Source organism: Penicillium crustosum, assembly GCF_028827405.1.
Source record: "Penicillium crustosum strain IBT 35664 chromosome Unknown utg000004l_segment0_segment0, whole genome shotgun sequence".
NCBI lineage: Eukaryota > Fungi > Ascomycota > Eurotiomycetes > Eurotiales > Aspergillaceae > Penicillium > Penicillium crustosum.
The window spans coordinates 1,175,228-1,190,842 of record NW_026623125.1 but is presented as its reverse complement, the minus strand read 5'-3'; the positions used below and the strand labels follow the sequence as shown (position 1 = coordinate 1,190,842).

Genomic DNA, 15,615 nt, shown 5'->3' with positions numbered 1-15,615 from the left:
AACGGGTAAAGTAGGGAAGGTGCAAAGGCCAAGGAAGGTGCGACTCTGCTGCTCATTGTTTTTGCGTCCATGCGAGGGGAATCTTCTTTATAAACCCACTGTGACTCCGTCCACAGCCTCTAAACCATGTCTTGGCCATCTATTTCCTTCATGCTGCTCCTACCTGGCTTTCTCTATTCTTTAATGTCTTCCTCGACACATCGTCGCAGGGAACCTGGAGGAAGGTAGATGTTTGAACCTCCAGACCATAGTCCCTTGAGCATCGCTTGTCTAGCCCATCGCTTGCCGAGAAGGTCAAACTATCCAGAGGTATCTCGGACTTCTATTGGCATCATTGCCCCGAAGAGAAAGAGGGCAACAGTGAGTAAATCATTCCCCCAAAAAATCTTTGGATCGCACTAATACCGCACAGAGCCATCTAAAAGGGAGTGGAAGCTCCTATCCAGAGCTTATGGCCTTCATAGCTATGTAAAACACGACAGGGCCAGGTATGTTCTATCCATTAGCCCCGGCTCATATTAGCACCATCGAAGCGCTAATTTGGGATTTGTCAATAGAGTCTAGGGCATACACTCGGGGCCCGACAGAGCATTTCCAACCAAAGAGCTTGCGAAGAACATTCAAAGGACACCTTACGGGAGTTGGTCCTTAGGATACCTAAAGGGATATTTGCGGTAGGCCGATCTCGATTGCGCGGCAAGAGCGAATATCATCTACGCATTCAAGCTAAGGCGAAACTCGACCCAAAGTTCGAGTCTCCCCAAACAAAGCAGTGGTCTCCTAATTCCTCAGAGTAGAAGCCGACTTAGAGAGTCAGACCATCAAGCTTTAAAAGGTTAACGGAGACAGCACCTCACACAAAAGACCAAAGAAGTGTCATGGGCTACCTCTGCTTCTCACCGCCAACTTAGCTCTACAGTGTCTACTGCTTCGCCCCAAACACGTCAGAAAATCGACTTCTAGCTGAAAAAAAAAGCTCTGTGGTAAAATATAACCGGCAAATGTTCAGCCTGCGTCTAAAAAACCTACCAAAATGCCGTTGTTCCTCTGCCGAGGTCGGCAATAGAGCAGTTCCATACGCATCACAAAGACCAGAAAGACTGGAACTCCCGACCAAAATATGGCTAAATCGAAACCAGCACTAAATCTCAACCATGTCTCATTCCCCATAACGGTCTTTGATGACACTTCCGTCAATCCACCGATCAATTTCATGGAATACGCGGCTGTCATATCGAGTGGTGGGGCACAGACTCACTTTCAACAACTTCGACTCACCTAGACGTACGATATAACACTAAGAAGCTTGCCTTGGACTACTCTTTCTTTTTCACAAGCACGGCCATTACCACCGCCTAGCTCCGGTATATATGGTCTTATATACCACCCCTAGCTACAATTTCAGTTCCACCACGCTTGGTATCGCCCTGGCCTTGCTTCCGTTTTGATGGGCCGTCGCTCAGATGCGAAATCATTCCGCTGGGAAGATCTACTGGAAGATTTCCGTCGTCAGCCATCGTAAGCAGTAAAGGACGACCTTCACATCATTCCACATCGTTCTTCACATACTACCGAACCACATATTTGAGAGCTCTGTTATCTCTTCCATGCCTGGAAATGGCGATAATTTTCGGGAAATACCAGCATACCGAAGAAGTCTCATCCTGAGGAGGGGACTACACGGACACCGTATCGACTAGACGGTGTCAATTCCCATGAAGCCACAGATGGTTAGATGATCGTCTCGTATCTAAGATACGTCTCCATCTTGGATTTCAGTCTGATACCCAAATTACATCCGAATTCCCAAAATGGCAGACATGCAGGAAGTATATCTCCGGTTCCTATGACAGAATTAAAAATGACACGCTAATAAAATATAGTCTCCCGCCCCTTATTGGAGGGCGCCCTATTGGCCACGAAAGAGCGAGGGGCAGTACGGCGCTGGAGAAGAAATGGACGAGAGTAGTGCGCCCCAGCCGGATGTCCTGGTCGTTCGCTGACCCGGAAAATAACGGAGCCTGCTCGCCAACCCCACTTCTATGGCTTATGTCCTACAAGACCCTCTCATCTCTGGAGAACCCGCGCCAGACACCGCACATCGTGCCCAGAGTCCACTACCAGTTATATTTGAGGCTTGGAAGTGTTTGGGGGATTTCCGTCGGTGTTCCAGAAAGAATTACTGCTTATCGTTTCCAAGCCAAGTTCCTTGTGTTGGATTGTGACTTTTGCTTTTCTCAGCTAAGTGGTGTGATCTTCCTAGTCCCGAACCCACGCTACAATATGGCTTTCAGGGTTGTGCTCGGATCAGTAATATTATGTACATATTTATGCTATCATATTAAATAGAACCCACGAGCCTCTCCTATTTCACACCTATACAAAAGGCCCAGTTGGTTTACATCCAGCTACAGACAATCAAAAACCCCAAGCTGATATTTAAATCCCCGTAAAAGGCTTCTTCTCCTGGAGATTCTTAATCCTCCCAAGCAAGAACTCCAATTGCCGATAACCGGCACCGGGAGCGTACTGCGGGATCTCATGACCAGAGTTATAAACCGAGCTGAAAGTAAGACCACGCTCAGTATGCGCCGTTCCAAGGATACCAGCACCAGAATCCGCATTCCAGGGGGTAGAAGTCTCCCCATTAGCCAGGCGATCGAGAGCAGCCGTATACGGCACGAACAAGGGTTCGACGGGCGGTTTCTGGAATCCCTGAGCGCCATTCCAAGTCATATTCTGAATTGTAGCGAGAGTTCCATTGGCGAAGAGCAAGTAATCGAGCCAGCCGTGGCCGATGAGGACGTTATTTGTAGCCTCAATGACACTGGGCAGTGGGCCAAGGGCACTGGGGAGTGAGAGATCGCCGTCGGGGAAGAGGTCTCCGCCGCAGACTTCGTAGTTTGTGGGTGGGACGTTGAGGGCTTTTTGGACAGCGGAGCTGTTGAAGTAGTTGTTTGGTCCTGCGGCTAGTGAGGGGAAACCCATTTCGTCCCAGAGGAAGGGACAGAAGTCTGTTAGGTGGTAGATGTTGAAGCAGGGGTTGATGTAGGTTGCCGCTTTTACGACTTCGTCCCAGACGTCGCAGCCTGGCGCGTATGTGTCTGGTGCTTTGGGGAAATGCTTTGGTGGGGGGTAGGTTAGAGCTTCGTTTAAGAATTTGGTGTAGCCGCATTTGTCGGCGCGGTGGTTGATTTCTTTGGTGAAGGTTTCGTTCAGTGCGAAGACGGAGGCGTAGTGGTTTAGCGCTGCAACGGCAGGGGCTATTGGTTTTAGTTAGTACGAGGGCATTTTTCGTTAGTATAGTAGTAGTAACTCACCATAAATCATAACGGAATCATCGTTAATGGACGGGTCGTTAATCTGGATACCCTTGAGGTTGAAACTCTTGGTGTCCTTGCGCTTCAACATCCCATCTGCAAGATACGGAATGTATTGGCCAGCATAGCTCTCTCCGGTGATATAAATCTTGTAGCCCTCCATGCTGAAGGTTTCAATGAAGCGCTCCCAGAAGTCGTTAAATTGATCGGAGACTTCCTGTTCATTTGTAACATTGGCTGGTCCGGGGGAAAAGCCAGTGGTGGCAGGCTGGTCGATGTAGACCAGATTTGTCAATTTGGTCCATGAGTACGGGTTGCGCACAGGCTCGTAGACTCCAGATTGCCACAGGAACGGGCCGTTCTCTTGTAGCAGACCGTCAAGGGAGCTACATCCGGGGCCTCCATTCAGCCAGATGGTAATCTTGGAGGAAAATTAGATGAAATTCTGCGACGGATAGGAACCAACGTACCTCCTTTTCCGCAGCTGGGTTGGTAGATGGGAAGAACCAGAAGAACAAGCTCGATTTTCCATGGGGCGTGTTCTCCAAAAGTCCAGCATAGCTTTCGCCGATGTCAAAAGGGACTTGAGGGAAGTGAGTACCGTTCACTTGGAATTCTAGAAGTGAATTGTAAGTTGACAGTCTTAGATTCTACGAAGACAAAGTTCCGAACTTACTTTGCGTCTTCTCGTTGAGGTACTTGTGCTCAGCCGGAGAAGAAGAGACCTCTCTTTTGCGCAGATCATTCGCAGGCTGTCTGAGAGACTGAGCCTTACGGTGCGGGTTTTGCAACGCCGCGACCGCAGCCACCAAGGAAATAAGGGGTGCCAAAACCAACATTGTGGGATAATCCTCCGCGAGCCTAGAGAACCAAACTTAGAATAGAGGAGCAGGAAGGCCTGCTTTTATAATCCCATTGTCTTTCAATTCCCTTTCAGCAAGGCGTGCTGGTCGGAGCGATCTGCGCTCCGGGCGGATATTAAGACATGAACGCACTACCAAGCTTTGCCAATAGAGACCATGACTAGTCGGGGCGCGACCCACTATGAATCAGGCATTGGTTGCTAGCAAACGTGATCTGCAAGTGATTGCAACGTCGTCAGGAACAATCGGCATGACGAGTTGATTCCCATCCTTTTGCTCCGACGGACTCCGCTATCTAGCATATGAGGCACTCGTAGCGTCGGGCGTCTGTCCATTCAAAGAGATATCAGTCGCATGTGACTTCTATAGTTATTGAATAGGTAAGTTCATAGTGGAGCAGGACCCTGATATCGATTGTGTTCCTTTTAGTGAATACATTTCGTGGTGTCAAACGATGTGTGATGTTAATCCTGCCGCCTGTACTTCGTACCTGCAGAAAGATCTTATTTCGGATCAAATAAATGTGGTACCACCCGAGTAAGGTGCATCAACATGCACCTTGAAGGCTTCTAGGTGATGGCGCCATTAACGTGTGATCCCATCGCATGAATAATGGGCACTGTTGGATGGTTGGTGGTTTTCAAGGGTCTTGCTCAGGTGATTATTTAAGATGGGTATGTGAAATTGAATTAAAATCGCGAATCCAGCGAGAAAATGTCGTCGAACGATAGCTATATGTATAGGGAACCCTCGCAAGGCTGAACAAACCTGGTCCTGACACCGCAGCCTCAGGCAGCGATGCATCCAACCCATCACGTGCGCCTGATCCAAGTTGTGCAGGATATCCACAACAGGAACAAGATCAGAGCTCACTATCAAAAAGACAAAGTTATGGTCTAAAATAGAGGGCCTATGTAAAATCCCCAAGTTGGTTTCACAGACCATCTTGCTCCTTGCGGGTGTGTCACGTGACCTGTCCGGTTTATTCCCGTCCTCCAACAGACATGTTCTTCCCTCGTCAATGTCCTTGATATTTCTAGATTCTCCTATTAATAGTCTTCTAAATCTATATCCACCCTCTCATCCATCTGAAAAAAAAAGACGAATTTTCTTCATCATACCTAACATATTCAACCCCGCATTTCTATCACACCGCATAATCTCGTTCGTAATCCATGCAGCTGTACGTCAACTCATATTCATGCCCAAAGCGTTCGCGGCGCCCGACCTTCCCCATAGCCAGAATGGTGTATATCCCAAAGCGCCATTGGGGCAGGCTTTCCAAAGGCATACATTGAACAGTACTCATCTCCTGCAAGTATCTTTCATCATCACATTGCCAAGGATTAAAGACGCGTGGAGAAAAGTTAGTATCAAAGTTTTCGAGACGCAGATTATTGCATATGATTGCGGGGTGATGGGAGTGGGATCAAATGTGTGTCTTCTTGGTACATGCGCGGAGCAGAGATGTACATAATTACCTTTTTAGGAAATAGGTCTGCGTGGAAAACATGATTACATATTAATCTCATGCTGATGCTATGATGAGGTAGGGAATCCATTCCGCCGCTATTTTGGTGATCGGAACCCCAAGCTGTCATTGTTATCGGTGTCTGGGGGTGGAATGGGGAACTCGTGATCTGCACATCTGCGAGGGGGCGGATACGGCGTGAGGCCGAGCGGCACTGTGGAACAGGTGACATTCTTCGATCGGCAGTGGGGGGTGGGGGGGGTAGATACGGTAGTGTTTGTGTTGTAGATAAATCTACAGTATACGCTCATTGTGTGTGACAAAAGAGAATAATAGATGGAGTTGGATCATATATATACAAGTGCAAGTATACCAGTGCAAGGTGGAATCATTATATTAAAAGCCAAGTTACAAGGGCTGAGTTGACTACTATAGTCACGTTGACCGACACGAACACGAGGGAAAATTGGAAAGTGGCCTTGGCCTTTCATTTGTCAAGGTACGTACATCATTTATCGACACCATTAATGAAAAACTCTCAAAACAATATAAGCATAAACTCCCGAATACAAATAGGATAACACATGACCGTTTCCATACCCAAAAATTGAAACCCAACCAAAACCCAAACCCCGAATCCCAAAGAGTCCAGGCTATCCAGCCATCATCAATTCCGTAGTAATCATCAAGTAGTCTTTCGTCAGGGTCGTGAAGTAGTCAAAGTTGGAAACCAATTTAATGAGTGTTGCGTCGTTTCTTGAGTCGCAGACTGATTTTCCTCCGTAGTTCAGAGAACGGGTTCACCTGGGGACGGTTGTAGAATGGATCGTCCTTGAAATCCTCTTCGGTGAATTTCTGGAACCAAGTTATTAATGGTGACACAAAAGTATTGGGAAAGAAAGACATACCGTGCCGGGAAGGCGCATGAAGTTACCAGAAAAGTCATTCATCATATTCGAGCCTTCCTCGTAGGAGTACTCCTGGCCATTGCGATCCATGGTTCCAGGAGGATAAAAGGCAACGCCATCTAGTGGGCGGTGACTGTTTAGGGCGTCGGCAATCTTGTGGTGGGGAGTCGCCCGGAGGGCCTCGGCATTGGACTCCTTGACAGCTTCCAGCGGGCTGGACTGGGCAAAGCGGTTTCGCTCAGGGCGGGCTGCGTCGTACGGGCCCTCGTGGTGATAGGAGAAATCGGTGACATTGTCCAGCTTGTCGATGATATCGGGTTGCACACGCTGAGAGTTGCGGGGGTACTTGTTGGTGCGGCGATGATGAGGAGCAGAGTGCTCGCGTTTGCGTCTCGGCTCCACCGGATGATGTTCGGGTGCGCCGGAATACCAGATTGAAGGCGTGGAGTTCACTGACTCAGAACGCGACCGTCGAGAGTAGGAGGGCGCTGGTGAAATGTAGCGCGCATATGGGTTGTTGCTGCCCATGGTTGTTCCCACGTCTTGGTGTCGATCCTGACCGAGTTGGTTGAAAGGATGATGGGGATGGTGGGCTGATGCCATGGAGATGCAGTCAACTGCCATTTCGAGATTGTTTGATGGGTATTTGTAAGATGAAAAGGTATCCAGGGTGATGAAAGCCGCAAGGCACAAGGAATACCCGGTGATATAAGTACTTTATTTAGAGCAGCTGAGGCTGAGTGATGCAGGGTAGCTCGTACAACAGCTGAGGATGTTGGTAAGAAAAGAAGAGAGAAATGGGTGGTGATGGGTAGATGTAGAAGGGAGAATAACGAGTGACTCGAGAAGAGCTTATATCAAAGGGAAGCCGCGGACGTGACGTGATGACTTGACTGGCCGACCCTTAATTGATCCTCGGGGCTATACATGGTCTAGTCATCTCTAAAGTGGGCTTAGTATTTTATTAACTTTTCAGTTACTATACATCTACCAATTAGCACTTCGAATAAAAAATCATGTGGGTCAACACGTTGGGCTTAGTTCATTGAGGCTGCCGAGTGCCGATAGGTAAACGGATACTACGAAGTATGGAGTTGGTGATATCATCCTATATTCTACACACTCAACTTCACAAGCAAAAAGAATTGAACTACATTATAGATTAGAAAATTCTATAGTTATTCTTGAAAATAAATCCCATGATTCACCATGCATTAAAGACTAAAACTATGCAAGGCCCATGTTGCATCCCACATCCGAGACTTCCACATCCACGTACCGATCGACTCCTATGACGACATCTCTACCTGATCTGCCTCTACATATATAATATATATATTTCTTTCTGGTTCTTTTTATTTTCCAATCGTCATTCTAGCAATCCAGCCAAGATGGCTTACTTCACTTATTAATCAAAAAAAAGAGCAGCCGAATATCTATTCCCGGAGTTCCCGGGCGATGACTCGTTCATGGATTAAGCTTATCCGCTAGGGGGAGCGGCTCACCAGTCTCACTCAGTTTGGCATATACCCCTGGCCTGGTCTAGATCTACACACCCTCTCTTGGCCAATCCCAAATTTTCTTTCTTTTAGTATCTTGTCTTTCACCGCTTTTTACTCCTTGTTACTATTTAAGTCCAGTCTCTTCATTATCCTACATGCACACATACATTCTGGATCCGATGTCTCAATCATAGCTACAAATGTATAGAATATAGCCAATTGAGACTTTGGATTCTTTTGGCATTCATTTAGTGGGGCAATGAGTCAATACCATTTCTCATCACCCAACAGTAGTTGATATTGATAGTAGAGTGACTTTCCGATCAACCAATGATAATGCTTTTCCCCCTTTGACCAGCCCACGACATAATTTATCGCATGTATAAGGGACTAGATGATAAATAAATGATGATATTAAAATTGTATGTGAAGTGACTGTATAACACCACAAAGCAGAGGAGGAACATCGTCCGGGGTAGGTTTGCCACCCTCCCAAGTTGGAGCGGGCAACGAAGATGGAATTACAATAGCAACCCCGGAGCATTGACTGGTTCAGTATCGCGTTTTAATGAACAATCAACATTCTCACATAGCTATAGAGCTGAAACTTCGATCATTGATTCATTATACTAAGATATAACTTAAAGAGTGTCCGCAGTTTGTGTAGGCTCAATCACAACTCACATATAGCACCAAGCATCAAGTACCATGCATCCATCTTCACTATCCTTATTAGCATGGGCAGTACCACCGTCACCTAGTGCTACTTTCCAAGCACATCACCATTTCAGACCCCAGAAGGGGTGGGAGGAGTGGGAGGAGTTGGTGGAGTTGGGGGAGTAGCAGGGGCATTTGGGTAGTTTCTAGAACCGAAAACCGGACTATACATAGGACCAGTAGGGCTTGGAGGGGTAGGGGGAGTGGGGGGAGTTGGGGGAGTCGGTGGAGCATTGACATAAGGATATCCGGGTGCATTGACAGGACCAACGTAAGGAGATGGAGGGGAAGGAGGGGTAGGAGGAGTCGGGGGAGTTAGTGGAGCAGCTGGGACTAGAGGGTAATTGCCAGGGACTTTTCCAGGTGTGTTTGTAGGGGTAGCAGGAGCTGGAATAAGGGGAGCACTAGGGGGTGTGGGAGGGGTCGGAGGGGTTGGAGGAGTAGGATTGGAATCGTCGGCATTGACATCACGAGTTCCAAGGTCTTCATCAACTCAGTTTGATTAGGAATTATTCTTATTAGCTTGGAGGGAAAGAATTGCGTACAGTTTCCCGGAGTAGGGGCCGCAATGGCGGTAAGGCTCAGGCCAATGATCGTGAGAATAATGCTGGGTTTCATCTTTGTTTTGTTGAGCTTGAGCTGTTGCTCACCTGTCTGGTTAGCTGAAGGTTTATATTAGCAGAGAACTCGAAGGTAGTGCTGACTAGATTGTTTGTTTTATTAGTTGATTTGGATAGAAAGTCGTTGAGATCGAATGGTCCAAGAAAGGCGAATAATGGCATTTATTTATATTCAAACTACTCCTTGAATTTTACATGCGAAATAGATCCAGCCAGTGATAGATCATTTGAGAGATTGAGGTGCTTCGTCTATGAAGTCCGATTCTTATCCTGGTCATTGATCCGGTGGTAGTACATATCAATTAAATTTGCAGTTAAGCATGTCGTCCAACCGTTGTGATTAGGATATGACCGGGTATTTATTTTTGATAGTTAATGCACGGGATTTGTCTATGCTGTCTCACTAAAAATGATGATGTGGGGTTCCATATCGTTCCATATCGTTCTGTGTTGATCGCTCTATTATGTACATCTTTCGTCAAATTCCATACAGAATGACTCTACCATTACGCCATTTTGCTGGCAAAAGGAGAACAACCGCCAAGGCTAGGATGAGAACACGGCGACCCCCAAAGAGCTCCCCATGCGAGGATTAACGTCCCGCAGACAGGTTACCATTGCACCACCTAGTCGCACTGCACAGCGTCCAGAATATCTTCAGTGCATTTGATGATGACAGTGGTACCCCAAGAGCGACCAGCGTTAACCGAATCAATATCTTTGGGGGGTTGAAAATGACACATACATACATCTACATGCAGTTGTTGTCATATGTTTGAAGTATGTTTACCACTAAGTAATTCCTCGTAATACGCAAGTTGTTGCTTGAAAAGAAGAGAAATTGGGGTTTCTCACTGTATTATCCCTGGGCGGGAGGTAGAGCTAATATTGGAGTGGGACAAACAAATCGCTCTTAGGCTAATAGGAACAGTCGAACGAGCTGTTACTACTGGCTTTAGCGTAGTAGAGTAAATTGGGTATATCTGTCGCGAGTATAGTATTCCAGTCTTCAACGATATATACATGTATCTTTGCCCGTCAAGCTCCGTATTCCAGGTCTGCTCTTTCCACTTCAACCATCAAATAGCAGATCGAGATAAAAAGGGAAGATGCCTTGGAAGTGTGGAACAGAATTCCCTTATCTACCACGACCCCATCCTCCACCATCGCCCCAGCTGCCTCCCTATCCGCTGTAACCTATTCCACTCCACTCACAACCTCCTAGGTGCCCACAACGATCAGCAGCCGAAGTTGCAGTAGAGTTTTAATCACGGCAACCAGCGGTAGATTTATGAAGCACCAATTTAGTCAGAGATTACTCAAACCTTCGAGATATTCCTCACTGTGTGAAACAGGGGCAGCAGTTACAGTCGTCTTGATATGCAAGATCCGAGTTTACGTCCCACAAACCGAGGATTCTAGAAGCATTCGCTCACCGTATTCTTGCTCGGCATATATTTGATTGGCCGTAGATTGTATCTTGCTTTGTGCTAGACAAGGAAGCGTAAGCTTCTCAGGGATGGACAAAAGTTCTGTCCTACAAGGTTCGAAGTATTAAAGTGCTGGAAATTTACTTCTAGGCACAATGCCTAGATTTGCCGGTCAGTTGATGTGACCGGCGAATCAAGTATTTTATAAGCACAATTTAATAATTCAAGTTATATTCTCCCTCGGGAATATGCATCTCATGCTATGGGCTGGTTTGCGGGGTTCTCGCTCCCAGCGTGTTGGTGCACCTACAACAATTGCATCACACAGGAGTGATGTTTTAGATTGAGGATTACTCGTTTGTGTGGGGTAGGGTGCACAAACGCACCATTATGGTAGTAGAAACCTGGGATGATGATCACATTCACGACTGAGATAATATAATGACCGGTGGCCTTTTCTTGTGCACCGTCACTCGAGGGGTGAGGCAGTTGAGATATGTAATTATAGCAGAAGTACAGTCCAAACATTACATTACTAAGATTTCTCAGTCCTGTAACCTAGTGGCACACGATGTAAGAGTAGAGAAGTGCCAAAAAACATAAAATATAAATTTATAGATGAAATTGAAAACGATGATTGGCTCCCAACTTTAACTTGCCCCACATCTGAGAAACCAGACTTCCATCAACAAAACAACTCCCCTGTCACATCGGATGAGATGCCTCTAGTACAATATTCTGATTCGGAATCCGACTCAGAATCTAGATCTTCTCTCCCTCCAGCTAAGAAACCCCGGCACAACATCAATCCAGGCCCATCGCTACCGCCCTTACCTGCATCATTCCACAACCTCTATGCCTCGAGCACACGTGTGAGCGTGCAAGATGATCCCAGCCTTCATGGCGGCCGCACGCGCGTAATTCCCCATGTGGAAGGAAACTGGCCAACACATCTTTACCTCGAATGTAAGTGCTGGGCCTTGGTTTCATGCGACCCGTACAAGGGGCTAACTTTGACAGGGTACCCGGGGAAAGACGAGCTATCGCTCCTTGCAGATGTCATTTCTCAGTCTGGGAATGTGCCAGATGAGAAGGCCCCCACGGTGCACAGTCTTCTGCATAGCGATCTCGGTGCCCAGTTACCCCTTCATATCAGCCTGTCTCGGCCGGTGATTCTTCGCACCGAGCAGCGTGTCTTGTTCACTGAGGCGCTACAAAAGGCTATTCACGACTCACATGTTTTATCGTATGTGGCCAACTTGGAAATTGCTTAATTATTCTCTAATACTCGAACTAGATTTGACGTGAAACCAGATACTTTATACTGGTCATCTAACTATGAAAAAACACGCTGGTTTCTTGTCTTGGGCGTGCAGAGACCGAGCCATGATGGTCTGAACCGCCTCTTGAAGCTATCAAATGACACTCTTGCTCGATTTGGCCAGCCACCACTTTACGCAACCCCCTCGACACAAGGGAAGCAGACCAGTGTATCCCATCGTGATAAAAGCAGCAGTCTGAGCGGTGAGGATTTCTCGGGGTGCTTTCATATCTCACTTGCTTGGAGTTTGTCAGAGCCCAGCCTAAAGGAACGTGAACGGGTTGCCGGGGTAGATCTGCGCGCTTTACACGAAATGCGGGTTAGATTCGATAGCGTCAAAGCGAAAATTGGGAACATTGTCAGTAGTATACCGCTAGGAAAAAGCTCATAAAATCGGGTTCTCTTCCAGTATATTGCATGTTGGCTCTTGCGGTCATTTTGGCAGGAATATCCAAAACTTAAGGTTGACTACCTATTGAACTTATTCAGTGCTTCAGCTCCTTTCGTAAATAATCGAAAACAAGATAAAGTAGAGGTAATTACCTCTCTACCCCCTGCAGAGATCCATATGAGGTCATATAATTAGAAACCGGAACTAGGGACCCAACTCCGACCCGATCTACCGAAGTGCAATTTAGGGCAGAGAGATGCAAGCACGACATTCTGCAAGATCATTTAATAGGCTAGACCGATAAAAATAAGCTCATTAGTTTAAAGTTCCCCTAAAATCTACACGTGGGCCGAAATATTCGCCTCTGATCTTTAACGGTTTTCGAGATTTTCATCATCCCACTCTTCAACTGTAGAAAACAGTCAGGTATGAGCCTCTATAATAGGAGGCCGGCATCGGAGCGAAGTTTTCCTTTTCCCCAGTTTTGACCAGCAGATTTGCCCATTTGGCTCCAGCGAACCAAGTCCTTTTCGGGTTTTCTATTACGTCCCGACAAGGTGATTCGTCGTCTCGGTCCGCTGGTCGGCGATCCACATCTGTTTCGGGTGGCGGATTCTTTATTCTTCAATTTACTCACTTGGTGGGTGCTTTTTTTTTCTAGAAGGGTTTTTTAATATTATTTTCCTTTCGTTAAGATCTCTATCTCTTCTCAATTTGTTGTATCAAGCGATTCGCTTTTGTTGTCCGCTTTTTCGTTCGATTCCCGACGTGATATCTACTTCCCGGGTATACGTCGCTGGTTTTGATATCTTCGCTATGAGCTCTTCACCTGCTGGTTTGGATTTCGATTCCAATGAGAAGAGTCACTATGTCAATCCCGCCGACTTGCAGTCTGATCCTGAGAAGTTTGTTGAGGTTCCGAAAGTCAGACAAGATGCTTTTGGCGACGAGGAGTTCGCTGAAGTCAAGTACAAAGTACTTAAGTGGTGGTATGTTTGCATAGCTCGAAATGTGCAATAGTTCTGTGGCTAACTTATATCTTGTTTAGGCAATGTGGTCTGCGTATGTGATATCATACTATATCAAAATATTAACCTCCAATCTAACATTCTATTAGTGATGGTCGCCGAAACAGTATCACTGGGTGTGCTCTCACTGCCCGCCGCTGTGGCAGGTCTGGGACTTCTTCCGTAAGGCTACCTTCTGACTCACAGGGCAAGAATTGGAGCTAACCATATCCCTAGCGCGATCCTCGTCTTGGTCTTCCTAGGCTCACTGGCCACATACACCGGCTACGTGATCGGACAGATGAAATGGAAATATCCACACATCTCCACGATGGCAGATGCCGGTGAGGTGATAGGAGGAAAATGGGGACGAGAATTCCTCGGTGCTGCACAGATCATCTTCTTCATCTTCATCATGGCCAGCCACCTGTTGACCTTCACCGTTGCCATGAACACCATCACAAACCACGGCACCTGCTCCATCGTCTTCGGCATCGTCGGCATGGTCATCTCCTTCCTCTGTTCCTTGCCTCGCACTCTTGAAAAGATGTCGTGGTTATCCATAGTTTGTACGTTTCCATCTCCCCTCCTACCTCAATCCCAAAAGAATTCACCAACTAACAAACCCCAGCATTCGCAAGCATCATGACCTCAGTCATAATCGTCATGATCGCCGTCGGCATCACAAAACCAGGACAAGACGTCGTCGCAGTCGTCAACACAGACCTCTTCCACGGCTTCTCCGCAGTCTGCAACATCGTCTTCGCCTTCTGCGGCCACGCAGCCTTCTTCGGTCTAATGGCCGAACTCAAGAACCCCAGAGATTTCACCAAATCCCTCCTTCTCCTGCAAGGCATCGACATGGGCCTGTACATCACCGCCGCACTCGTGATCTACCGGTACGCCGGTAGCGGTGTCACCTCTCCAGCACTAGGCTCCGCCTCACCGATGGTCGCGAAAGTCGCATACGGAATCTCCCTGCCGACTATCATCATCGCCGGTGTCATCAACGGCCACGTCGCGTTCAAGTATGTGTATTTGCGTGTCTTCCAGGGCACAGACCGCATGCACAAGCGCGATTGGATCGCCACGGGATCATGGATCGGTATTGCTCTCGCATTGTGGATCTTGGCGTGGATTATTTCCTCCGCGATCCCCGTGTTCAGTAACCTGCTCAGCTTGATTACCGCGTTGTTTGCTAGTTGGTTTACCTACGGCTTCAGTGGTATCTTTTGGTTGTACATGAATAAGGGTCTGTGGTTCTCGTCGCCAAAGAAGATTGCCCTTACTTGCCTGAATTTGTTTGCTATTTCTGTTGGCGTCGCGCTGTGTGGTCTTGGTCTTTGGGTCTCCGGGAAAGCTCTTCATGATAACCCCAGCAGTGCTAGCTTTTCTTGTGCGAATAATGCTTAGCTGCATGTGTGCGGGTTAGCTTGGCTTGTATAAAATCTATCTGGGAAGGGGTTTCTGGCGTTCTGGTTTCGCATTTGGGGCATTTGTTTTCATATCTTGGATACCTTGTTTCGATCTCAAGTTGCTGCTTGAGTTGGTTTTGCCCTGTATACTTAATTGTCCCTTGCATATACATACTACAGCGTTGCATGGAAATAGACGTGTACCAATATAATCATATGCTGAAATTTTGACTACTTGCCTTTGTCATAGATCTCAGATGTAATACCTAGTTTTCAATGACCTCCCGGCAATCCCTGCATTAGGTGGTTGATCTTCGGGTTTGTGATGCTTGGAGATGCCGGCTAAGACTGGGCACAAGTTGAATAAAGGTACGAGATACGAGAGGTGCTCTATTTGTCTTTATGCTGCGGGTCGGTGGGAATGTGTGCTCTTTGACAACTATACCGGTAGAATCGTCGAGACCAAGCGTTTTGGTCAAAGATCCAGCAGCTGCAGGGGAGCAGAATCCATCTCATCATTATGTCGTTTGGGATCTCCAGCGATAGAGGGTGACTGCTGAGAACTTCTTTGTGGAAGTAGTGGGTTGGTGGTCCTTTGCACGGATTGGAAAAATGGCACGTAAAAGAAGCCGACATGAAGTAATGGAACT

The 15,615-nt window shown here is 47.1% G+C and overlaps 5 protein-coding genes across 5 annotated transcripts; 2 read left to right on the top strand and 3 right to left on the bottom strand.

The window, feature by feature from the left end:
- Nucleotides 1-2,439: 2,439 nt before the first annotated feature.
- On the bottom strand, nt 2,440-4,159 carry cpdS (uncharacterized protein; the record flags this gene model as incomplete). The annotated part of the gene is made up of 4 exons (XM_056877238.1): nt 2,440-3,263; nt 3,321-3,741; nt 3,791-3,936; nt 3,997-4,159. The coding sequence occupies 4 exons, from the start codon at nt 4,157-4,159 to the stop codon at nt 2,440-2,442; spliced, it is 1,554 nt and encodes a 517-aa protein (XP_056725818.1).
- Nucleotides 4,160-6,389: 2,230 nt separating this feature from the next.
- Nucleotides 6,390-7,186, bottom strand: N7487_009507 (uncharacterized protein; the record flags this gene model as incomplete). The annotated part of the gene is made up of 2 exons (XM_056877237.1): nt 6,390-6,509; nt 6,563-7,186. The coding sequence occupies 2 exons, from the start codon at nt 7,184-7,186 to the stop codon at nt 6,390-6,392; spliced, it is 744 nt and encodes a 247-aa protein (XP_056725817.1).
- A 1,665-nt stretch (nt 7,187-8,851) lies between these two features.
- Nucleotides 8,852-9,399, bottom strand: N7487_009506 (uncharacterized protein; the record flags this gene model as incomplete). Its single annotated transcript, XM_056877236.1, has 2 exons — nt 8,852-9,264; nt 9,327-9,399. 2 exons carry the CDS (start codon nt 9,397-9,399, stop codon nt 8,852-8,854), a joined length of 486 nt encoding a protein of 161 aa, XP_056725816.1.
- A 2,151-nt stretch (nt 9,400-11,550) lies between these two features.
- Nucleotides 11,551-12,543, top strand: N7487_009505 (HVSL domain-containing protein; the record flags this gene model as incomplete). Its single annotated transcript, XM_056877235.1, has 3 exons — nt 11,551-11,797; nt 11,852-12,077; nt 12,129-12,543. The coding sequence occupies 3 exons, from the start codon at nt 11,551-11,553 to the stop codon at nt 12,541-12,543; spliced, it is 888 nt and encodes a 295-aa protein (XP_056725815.1).
- An 816-nt stretch (nt 12,544-13,359) lies between these two features.
- Nucleotides 13,360-14,963, top strand: N7487_009504 (neutral amino acid permease; the record flags this gene model as incomplete). Its single annotated transcript, XM_056877234.1, has 5 exons — nt 13,360-13,532; nt 13,592-13,605; nt 13,661-13,733; nt 13,788-14,119; nt 14,182-14,963. 5 exons carry the CDS (start codon nt 13,360-13,362, stop codon nt 14,961-14,963), a joined length of 1,374 nt encoding a protein of 457 aa, XP_056725814.1.
- Nucleotides 14,964-15,615: the final 652 nt, after the last annotated feature.